Below are 11,493 nucleotides of genomic sequence, written 5' to 3'. Positions count from 1 at the left end.
GGTAAGGCACCAAAAGAGCCATAAAAAGCATGCATGGGATAGAACTCAGGTTTCATGTGCCCAAACGACACAATAACCAATTTCTAATGCCCACTGCCGACCACAGATCCATACACAGATCTGGGGTGTTATCAAGGAAATCTTTCTTATCACTAGATTACTCTCAAGAAGCTAATTAATATTTGGGGGAACAGAGAAGAGGCCTGAAGAATCATCAGAGGGAAGAGAATAGTGCATGGGAAACACAAATAATCAGACCCATTGCCCCACTCAGAGCCAAGCACAACTCCCACAGAGAACTAGCCAACTGGTGACATGGCAACACCTATGCATAAACTAAAAGGAGCAGTGGCATGCAGCAGTTCTCCATGACCCAACTGGCCAGGAAATAAAAGCTACCCAATAACAGAATTCTGTGCTTGGAGTCAAGTGGGTTTGCATTCTGACATGGTGAGGCTGTTCACCATACCCAGGGTAGACATCATTTTGAAGAGGAGAGTGAATGCTTAGCACTACAGTATTAACCACAGTTCAGTACTCCATGTTTTTGTCCTTTTGGTCTACAAGTCTATGGCACTCACTTGTAGGATGGCTTAGGTGAGTACTGTATTTCTGTGTAACAAATGAGGAAAACAGGCCCAGGTACATTAAGTGAGTGCCTGATGATTGGAAAAAGACAAAATCACACTCAAGGCTTTACTCCTAATCCGGTGCTTTGACCACTGCTCCAAGGTGGATTATGTGGGTGAGAAGCTGGAGACAGTGGAACAAACAAAGCTCTGGCAGAGCCACTGCCAGAGGCTGACAGACTTCACAAGGCAAATAACAGAAGGGGAGGAAAGCAGGGGAACCACAGAGGGAGGATGCTACTGACAGATGTGAGAGTTGGTGGGAAGACTGGCACAAGTATCAAGTTTGTGTTGGGAGGAGGGAAATCAGGGTGGAGAAGTGGGAGCAGGGCCAGATGAATCACTTGGATGTGAGGGTGGGCAGAAGGCACCACTGTGGTTTCATGAGAACCAGAGTAACAATCAAAGTGGGGCTTGGGGAGATTAATCTAGCCTGGACACAGGATCAGAGTGGAAGAGTTGAAAGCAGGCAACCCAATTAGGGCACTGTTGTGACAAATCAGGGCTGGGGTAAGTCTTAGACGATGATGGAAATGGCCAAGGAAATAATAAGGAAACAATGAATTCACAAGACAAAAATAAGATATCCCAGGATTTAGTAACAGATCAGCCATGAGAACAAAAAGTACAGAGTTTAAAACTGCTACAACCTCTGAGGGTCTAGAAAAATAAAGGGCTTATTAGAACAGAAAATTGGTGCCTTTATTTTAGAGATGTCAGAGTTGAAGTGACAGTGGAAGACGGACAGATAAACAACTTGAAATTTGAGATTACATGCCAGCTATATAGCTAAAGGTCAATCTTCTACAGAGAAGGACTTTTGAAGCATATGATGAAAATGAGAAATGTTATTTTACATACAAAATTTTCTATAATCATGAAAATCAACATATAGCTTTCTTTCATATGATTTTATTGCTTTCATATGATTTTATTATTTATAAAAACAAGTTATGAAAAATATTTTCCTTTTAGAGATATAGAAACTACAATCTTTGCAAAAATTACACACCTATAATTGTTACAACACATAGCCTTGTATACACCTTGGACATTAGAAGTATTTAAGAATCATACCCTGTAAAAGTTGGGAGAAGAAATGTTTTATTTAACTTTAGTCATATATGGTGTCATTCAAGTACTAAAGCCACACTGTTGAAATAAAACATGTCTCTAGAATATAGGTCCAAAGGGATTTAACTTTCAAGATCCTATAGATTCTTTTATTGTGCAAGGTAGAAAATGGAATTAATCCATCTTAGGTAGCTCCAGGTGTGGTTCATTTTCCCTATTTTTTTTTTTCATGAAACTAATGTAGGGGGAGGCCATGGAAACCCATCTTGGGCAGATCTCCTCTCTGTCATCTCTAATCTATGGAGCATGGCTCCTACATGATGATTTCTAAGATACTTTTGAGCTCAAAAATGCTCAGATTCTTTAATTATCCATGGTACTTTTAAAATGATACTTTCACAAGTCTTAATTCCAATATTGCATGTTAGGTAAAAGTTGATTGAGCTGACTCACCTAAAGAGAGACTTCATTTAGCATTTGTCAGGTGAAAAGCATTAGTTAACCAGATATCCAAAAGCCTAAAGTTCCCTTTTAGAATTACTGGAAAAGGTCTTTTCTCACCAAAGCATAAATCCCAGAAGTCAAAATTCCTTTCTTTGGAAGAATTGTAATGAGAGGGTGGGAAAAAACCTTTAGCCTTTCTACTCAACAGCTTAAGATAATGATAGATGATGTATCTGACACAGTAAGCATTGGAGGACACTAAAGGTTCATGTGCATGTATTTCCTATATTGGGACTAACCTGCCATGCTTTCCTAGATGCCCAATTCTTTCTTCAACTGGAGAATATTGGCTGGAAGATGCTCCAGATAAAAAAATGTATTCTTTGAATTCATGATGTATCGTGGTGCAGCTTGATAGTTAACATCATGCTGAAACACTAGAAGTTACCAGTGATTTTTTTTTCTATGTAAGAAACTATAAAAGTCAATGAACTGTGGGGTTCACAGGTCATTACATTTAATATATAGCATAAGCATTATTACATATAATCTCATAAAGGAAAAAAGACTAAGTTTAATAGTAGAACTGGATTTTCAAAAGTTACTTAAAGTCTATAGTCCTAAGACAGTGATTCAGTAGGTAAGGGAGATACCTATTAGGATAAACCTAATGAAACTGAGTGTTGTAATTTAAATGGTAAAATCTTGGCAATATTATAAGTTTCAACCTAATAAGATCCTGAGAAAATTTTATTTGGCATCACACTATAAATTCAAGGAGAATTTATAGAAAAATCACATCTCAAGTGAGAAGAAAACACTTCAGGATAGAAGTGTGCACACTGATCATGCCAAGATTTTGCTCTTGTGATTTAAAGACTGGAAATAGTGCAGTGTCAAAAAAAAATAATGCAATGTCAAAAAACAAAAAAGAGGACAGAATTATAAAATGATATCTACAGTTGCTAATGCCACTGAAACAGAAAATTACTGACCAAATCTGGTCATTTAAAGACTTTTTAGAGGTTACATATAAAAACTCCACCATCAAAATGAAAAGGCACAAATGAGTTAAAAGTATGATTGGTAATCATTTATAAAATCCTCAAAAATAAGGCCAATTCATTTGACTATTAATACCAATAAGTAGGCACCTATACCAAACTTCAGCTTTGGCATCCTAAATGGAATTATGTTGCAAATGAATTGTTAACATAATACTAATGATAGCAGCATTATCAATAAGTTTCTTAGGCTCTACACAGCTAAAATAATTTCTAAAATTTCCCCACTCAAATCCCATCAGTACCAAAAATATGTTTAAAAATTATATATTATTAAGAGTCATAAAATTTTTTGCAGTTTTTCTTCAAATAATGAGCTCTCTTCTCATCAAGGCCACCTCAACAACAGCAAAAACAAAACAGAAAACTACCAAAAAATTTTGCTAGACTACCCAGGCTAGCTATTCTTAATTAAAGACATACCATATCCAAAAATGGTACTTTATTTATGAAATTTATTAAATATAATCAATCAATAATTGCAAATTTCCGTGTGTGTGTGTATTTGAAATGGTTGATGGTGTACTTGAAAAAAATATCAATTTCAGCAATGATGCTTCATTTGGAACTCTGGAACCATCTACGAATGGCTGCTCCAGCACTACTGGCTACTACACAGAAAGCACCACCCACTGTCCACCAGCTTGGTATGTCATTAAAGAAAATAATCTGAAAGATAAAAGCAAAGACCACATCCATTGTCTTCATTAGTGATACGGGTCCTGCATTTTCTATTTGAAGTGCTTTTGTGATAAATACCTGACCCCCCAAACCAAAGAACCCAATGAGTATAAGAAATAGCCTGTCCAAGCCACAGTAAGGCAGACTCCATTCTCCTATTACAAAGAGGACGATGATGCTTTCAGTGAGGCCAAGTACGACATAATACCAAATGCTCAGAAAGTAGTCCACAGATTTTCCCATTTTTCTTAGGATAACTAGAGTCAACGCAGCAAACACGGCATGTCCGATTGCCGCAATCATTCCCTTAAGGTGGACTGAATAGCTTTCTTCCATCCCCGAAGTGTCGGAACCAAACAAAAATGGTGGTCTCACGATAAGGATCACTCCAGTGATTGTGAACAAGGTGAAGAAAGCATCCCAAAGGCTATACTTTTCCTTGAGAAATATCCAAGCAAATAGAGATGTAAACACTGGGCAGCTAAACGTGATAACTGTGGCATCTGCGAGGGACGTTGTCTGGAAAGCATAGTATATAAGGATCATGGCGGTAGAACCAAGGACTCCTCTGAGAATGAGGAAAATTCGTTGACCTTTTGGACCTATAAACCCAGTTCTGTAAATTCAAATGAAGAAATGCATATTAAGTGAACTTGGTATTTGTTTTTCAAGCAAAATGTGTAAACATTTCAAAAGTACTAAATATCAAAAGGGAATAATAAATTAATCATAATATCTGCCACTGAATATTATATACCTTTAAAAAATGTTTTCTAAGTATAGCTAATGACATTAAAAGTGTTCACAGTACAAGCAAAAATAGCATACAAGAATCTCATAAACAATATAAATCAGTAAATATAGATATTATACATACATCTATAATTTTTATGTTTGCAAAAAAGATAAAAAGGAAAATAGGTTGGATGTTAACAGTTATACCTTAGCAGGTAGACTCATAATTTTCCTTATTTTCTCCAAATTTTTTATGATGAAAATGTGTCATTTTTATAATAAATATAATTTCAAATTTTATTAGCACTGTAAAAGGAAATTTGATCCTAGCGAATGTGCATTCTCAATCTCATGAGTTTTTCTATAAAAGTTGAAGGAAAGTGAAAATTTACTTTAGCCACTGAATGTGAAACAACTTTTTGTTATCCTCATGACAAAAGAGTTAAAATACATTACAAAAGCATGTGTAGTATTTGGATAATATCCGGACAGCTCTGGATATTCAGAGTTAGAAATCAAAGAGTGGCCACCCTCAGCCCATTTTTTGAAAAGCCAGGAGTTAGTCTTCTGTGATAGTGAAACATAAAATGTGTCAAAACAGATTAGGGCCAAAGATTTTAAGAAAACTCTTGTGACAATATTTTCATCCCAAAATGGAGAAGGTGGTTATGTTAGGCTCAGAGTTCTGTTGCCACTAGTACAAATTTCTTATCTTATCATCATTTATTTTCTTAAGTTATCAAGAGTTGCACATATTCACACTGGAAATCCCGATAACATTTATCTTAGTAGATTTTCACTTTTTGTGACAATTCCTCACTCAAGACATGGAGTGAAACTCTTCTAAGTGAATTGGTATCATGTTAGGAGACACAAGGAGACTTAGGTGGCAAACGGGTAAAGATTTTAATTTGGGGTTTAAGCATCTCTGCCCATAGACAGGGAGAGCCAGGCAGCCAGCTAATAGGGACCCACTGGCCTCTCTCCCAGGGTTCAAAGTACACTGGGGTGTGTGTAGGTTATAACAACCTGAGAGGGCATGATCTAACCCTGGGGAGAGTGGGGGATTCCACAGGGAAGCCAAAGAGGTATTGGCAGGGATGGAGGGATGTGGGGGGAACAGTGAGGGGACAATAAATATAGTGTTCATATACTGTTATGTTCTACATACACAAAGCACTCTGACCTAGAATAAATCTTACTTGACTCTTGCAACCACCTTGCAGGGCAGAACACAGAGTATCATTCCAAAGGAGGAAGCTGAATACGAAAGTTGCCAGAAAGACCTTGTTCAAGGTTATCCTTATCCTTATCGCTTTCTGGGGAAGACCTAAGTCTTAAACTACTATGGCCTTGTGCCTACCCTGGTAAGAGAGCAGCCTGTTTCATTTAAAGAAACCTCTGACTCTAGGAGACACCACTACTTCCTTACCTTTACTTTTTTCCTTCCAAATACTAGTGATGCCAAAGGGAAGAAGGGAAGGTGGTACAAGGTGAGGGGAATTATATAGGGAAAGCTTTATTTTCAAAGCGGGGTGGTGGTGGTGAATGACTCTCCTCCTTTTGTGGACATGTGGTAAGCGCTTACAACAGCATCTTGTGTGGATAGATTCATGTGCCTTTTCACTTATCAGAGCTAAGGGGTATAGAAACTGGTAAATCTATGATAAAGCAGATACTGTAGAGAAAATAAGGCAGGTCAAAAGATTGACACACATTTATTAATAGCTTCTACTTTGCAGCTTTAAGAAATACTTACTTTCTGTATATTAAGCAAGGGATAATAACTAGCATTTGGAGCACACACCGAAATGCACTAATTTCTACAGCATGGACGTCTTGTACTTTTTTAACAAATAAAGAGGCCACTGAGAAAAGGAAGGCAGACAATAATGTGTAAAACAAGCCAAGTCCAGGACAGGGTGCTTTCTTCTTGGCTTCTGAAAAAGATTAAATTCTGGTTAGTCCTTGCTTCCAAGTGTACTTTTTTTTTTTTTTAATCATTTGCACTTAAAAATTGAGAAAAATGGAACTGTGTCAATGGCTAACAGACTACAAATACTTCCTTCTAAGCATATCCATTTTTTGGACCTGTACCATTTCCCCCATCAATTATGAAGAACCCCTAGATAAGGGCAACAATTTAAACCATTTAAAAAATACTGTTTCACCCTATAAAATGGATTTCCTTTGGCTTACTGAAGAATCACCCTCTCTTACAAGTCACGAAGCAAAAAGCTTGCCAAGGCAGCGAGAGAAATCTTCAAGAAACACTTGTCAAGATGGAAGTGAAAAATACTTCCCCTCTTACTAGTGAACCTGGCTTTTTGAAGAAAGTGTTCTTTTCTGGAAAACAGTTAATAACAGGGTTATCTGATCATTTGTTGATTTGGTGAGCCTGTGAGCTCCTCCAGGGCTAGGAGCTCAGCTATCCTGTCCCTGCCTGGCAGATGGAAGACCCTGAATAAATATTTGGTGAAATCAAAGAATCTGAGGGAACTTCACAAAAGACTTAAGAGTCTAACGTGACTGGCAACAACATAACATGGGAAGGTTCTCTGTTGTGGAATCCTGAACTGTAAATCACATATGTAACATGGTTCACAACTCATCTTTCCAGTTGAGGGCAGGGGCTGCAGGGTCCCCAGTGCCCTCTGACTCCCAGGAGTTTTGCAGAGACTCACTTCATCTAATCCTTATTTCTTGGCTTCATCTGAACCAGGAAACTTGTGCTTTCTCCAGAGCATCCAGTGTTCAATCTGCTAATGACAATCTGTGTTTAGCCCCTTCCTGTCTTAGTTTCCTATCACAGGAGTAGAACCTGCTTTCACTGTCACTCCTTGGTCAATGAAAGCAAACAGAGCAGGGCAAGCAGAACACTCCCTAAAAGACCACACACTGAGGACAAGAAGGAAATACAACTGACTGTTGTCAGTTAAGAGCACACTGAACATGATGAGTATGTGAACATGCAGAATTTGCTGGAAAGCTAGGATTATCATTTCAATCTATGAAGGTACAATGTGTTACTCAGCTATAGAACCCTATTGCATAACAATGTTTTTTTTTTAAATGTCCTTCTCAACATCCTCATGTCAGTTAGATACCTTTGCCCACAAGTGACTAAAAATCAAGACCAAAGTGTGATGTTGCAGTCCTTCCAGGGTCACTGTACAGCCCGACCTTTGTAGTCAAAGATACCCTTCTCATCAGAGACCGACACTCTTCCTCTTCTGCACATCTGGAGAGACTGCTTTGAAGCTAGCAACCATCAACCCTTAGAGGTGCCAGAACCTTCTATGTTCTGTTCTATCCCTACATGTTCAAATAGTGCAGAAGTGAACTGCATATGCCCACTCAGGCCATGAGAAGGAAGTTTTAGAGGACTTCCAAGTTAAGTACCACAAAAAGCATGCCTTGCCTGTGGTCAGCCTTGGAGTTTAACTTCTGAAATTTCAGAATTCAGATCCAAATAAAACAGTTTTTCTTAAAAGCAACCCAGCCCATAATACATAGAAACTGTACCCTCAGAACAGAATGAGAAGGTCAAGGACAGAAAACATCTCCCTGCTCTATAATTCAAGGATGTCCTCCAACCTAAACTTGTCAATTTTTCTCCAGGAAAATTTCAGTTTAACATGATATTTAACTGTTCTAAAAGGTAATTTTACACCCTTGGCTCTAATGTTCTTTCCCTTTAAAACACATACACACCCTTTTTCTTTAAACCTATAAATACTTAAGGCTCATGTTTCCCGATTGGACAGGACAGATGTTAGAAGGCCTAGCTGAATCTGATTATTTGTTAATGAAGGTGAGGGATGAGGGTGAGAAACGGGTATACTCAGGCAAACCTCAGTCTTTTACTGAATAATAATTTTAATTCTGTCAATGGAGATGAGCAACAGGGTGGGATAACCCAGAGAGGTGTGTGCTCATGTAATGTATTTCCATGAGCACATGGAACATATCCAATAGTGGCAACCCTAAATAATTCAAATTAAGTAAGTGTAATTTCCCAAAGGAAACTGAAAATTTGCTCAGCTCTTTGAGCCTCTGCTTTAAACTGATGATCACAAATCTGGTTGGGATTTAGAATCCCCTGAGTAACTTTAAAAAACTCAATTCCCAAGCCCCACCCCAGACCCACTGAAACAGAATCTCTGGGGCTGTAAAAGCTCCATTATTTGAGGACCACTACTGGTCAACAGAACTCACTCCTTCCAGGAAGACACAAGGCCCAGTACTAAGCTAACTTCTCCCTGCTTCAGCCTAAGATCTACATTATTCCTGAAGAAAGCAAAAAGATCTCTCAGGACAGCTGTATACTGTCTGCTAGGGTCATGCAAGAATGTAAGAAAAATGGGTAAGAATTCTAACCTGAACTTGAACACCAACATTGTTAAGATAACTACTTAGATAGAGTCTAAAAAGGAGACTGTCAAAAAGTTCCATGACAACAGTTTAGTGGTTTAAAGTACTTTTTCCGGCAATCTTCTTTTCAGATTGTTATCTGATTGCCTTACAATGACTATTACTAAGTCTTATTGTTAGGAATTTTCTTTGAAGTTAAAAGACACCACAAGATTCTTAGGTGTGCTCAACACAGGTTTGTCATTTTGCCATGTGCTAAGTATTCCTTGTTGATTCATAAAGAGGAAATGTTCATGACTTTGCAAGGATTGACTTAGGATTTATGGCATTTAGCCACTGGCTGATAAGGTGAGAAACTGATCTCTTCAAGAGCTGCACACTGACCAATTTGAGGTAACCTGGCTCTAGAGGTACCAGTGCTTGTATAAATGACCAAAAATCAGACAAGTTTCTATGAGCACTTAAGGAAGAAATGGAGCAAGAATTATCTTTCAGGGCTTGTCTCTCTAAATTGGGCAAAGTGCATACAGTGAGGAGGTAAAATTGAGGCAAAATTAAGATAAAGGAGGTAAAATTAAGAGACATAGAAATCCAAGGTCACGTTTAAGGGAGGAGATCCAGGAGATCTGGTGATGCAAACATTATAACTTGGTCTTAAAAGGAGACCTCACTATGTTTCCTTCTAGGAAGCTGTGCCAGTGGAAAGGGCCTTTGGCAAGCTGGGATCCTAAAACTGGTGCTGCTCAGACCTGCAGTGTTTCACACAGACAGACCTTGGAAGAAAAACAAAAACAAAACAAACAAAACCCTCCCCAAACCCTCAATTTCATGGAACTCACTTTCTTTCTTTGTCAGAGACCAAGGGTTGTCACAGGGTAGAGGGGGTTGGGGTGCGGAAGGGGTTTCCTGTCTTTGAGGACTTTCCTTGACAGGGAGTTTTGCATAAGTTGCTAAAAAGTCCTCCTATTCTCCAAAGGTTAAGCACCAATGGTCCTACTCAACTTTGCCTTTCCAAGAGTCTAAGATTCTGGGACAAACACATTTTTGGAGCAGACATGCTTTTCAACTTCCTCTTCGAGGAGTCGGGTTTAGGACCGAGATAAGTTTTTGAGGGTCAGCTTTCTTCTAACCTCGGCCTTGGCCTTGGCCTCTCTCGCTAACCTCCCACCTTCAACTTCCTCGGGGAGGGCACAACAAACAGCAATCTGACTCCAAGGTCCTGCCAGCAACACTAATTACAGGAGGAGCCTTAGAATCCGCAAAGGGTTGCGAACACAATCAGAAACTTTCTCCAGTCTTGGCGCCGGCGGGGGCACGGAGGGGCTTGTGCTTTGCAGCCCCCCAGGTGACAGCTCGACGGTCTTCCCGGGCGCTGGGCGGAATGCTGAGGGAGGCGCGGTGGTCACTGTACCCTGTCTGCGGAGACCCCAGCCCCAGCCCGCCGGCCCCCGCCCGGCCCCCAGGTGAGACCCGCGCCCGGGCCGCACGCGCACTCACCGGGCTCCGCGCGAGAGCAGCACGGCGAGGATCTGCAGAGCCAGCATCTGCCGCCTCCGGGCGCCCCGGCTGCCTCGGCGTCCGCAGGCTCCTCGCTGGCGTTCGAAGGCGCGTGGTCGGTCAGCTGCAGCCCAGACTCCGGGAGCTCGGCAGGCTCCCCGGCGCGCTCCTGGGCGCTCTCTTGGGGCCCCATCTCGTGGCCCACGCTCTCCCGGCGGCCGGCGCGCCGTCTGGCGCCGACAGCAGCCGCTCGGCTGCCCTGTTCTTCCGGCCGGCGGTGGCGCTCGTGCGCATGCGCGCGCGCCCTCCCCACTCCCCTGCTCCCTTGGGACGGCGCTTCTGTCCTCCGCCGCCCTCTCGAGTGCTTCTCCCGGAGCTTCTTGCCCAGGGGCAGATCCGCCGCCTCCCTGGTGGGGCTGCGGTCAGGCTAGACGGGCCAGCGGCTTGGGACCATCCTTCCCAGGGCACACTGGTCCTCTCTCTGTCTTTGCACAGACAGGGAGGGACGCTGGGTTTCCAGCCCTGGCGCCGCGGGTCCCTGTGACCTTCTCTTGAGGTTCAGACATTGAGTATTTATGTATTGGTGTGGCACCGCGTTCCGCACCTTTGGGATACCCTGGAGACTGCAGAGCACTGTGCCTGTCTTTAACCCACCAGGGGCTTGTTGTCTGTTTCTCTGTTGTCTCATTGCTATTTTACTGGTTTGGGAAGTAATGTGTAATCATTGGGAAAAATATATAAGGCGAAGCAGAACTCATTTAGGTGCTTTTTGCAATAGTTAGGACACAACACATTATTAATCTGTTTTGTTTTGTTTTGTTTTGTTAACTAAGGCATCCTGATTGAGTCAAATGTAAGATACAAATTATCTAGTAAAATCAAAGATACATGTCATTTGACCTCAGGATTCACTAAAGTCCCTTTATGCTGGTGTCTCTCTCTCTCTCTCTCTCTCTCTCTCTCTCTCTCTCTCTCTCTCTCTGTGTGTGCGCGCG

The 11,493-nt window shown here is 41.0% G+C and overlaps 1 protein-coding gene across 2 annotated transcripts; it reads right to left on the bottom strand.

The window, feature by feature from the left end:
* Positions 1-1,249: 1,249 nt before the first annotated feature.
* Slc35g1 (solute carrier family 35 member G1) lies at positions 1,250-10,765 on the bottom strand. Of its 2 annotated transcripts, none has more exons than XM_026397390.2 (3): positions 10,499-10,765; positions 6,387-6,567; positions 1,250-4,508 (listed from the first exon to the last, which is right to left on the bottom strand). In XM_026397390.2, exons 1-3 carry the CDS (start codon positions 10,689-10,691, stop codon positions 3,770-3,772), a joined length of 1,113 nt encoding a protein of 370 aa, XP_026253175.2. In that variant the 5' UTR covers positions 10,692-10,765; the 3' UTR covers positions 1,250-3,769. The 2 variants fall into 2 exon arrangements, with proteins under 2 accessions (XP_026253175.2, XP_026253176.2); XM_026397391.2 differs by having other exon boundaries at positions 6,387-6,495.
* Between the last annotated feature and the right edge of the window lie 728 nt (positions 10,766-11,493).

This window comes from Urocitellus parryii, chromosome 5 (assembly GCF_045843805.1).
Source record: "Urocitellus parryii isolate mUroPar1 chromosome 5, mUroPar1.hap1, whole genome shotgun sequence".
In the NCBI taxonomy this organism is placed as follows: Eukaryota; Metazoa; Chordata; class Mammalia; order Rodentia; family Sciuridae; genus Urocitellus; species Urocitellus parryii.
This window is presented reverse-complemented; position numbering and strand designations above follow the sequence as displayed.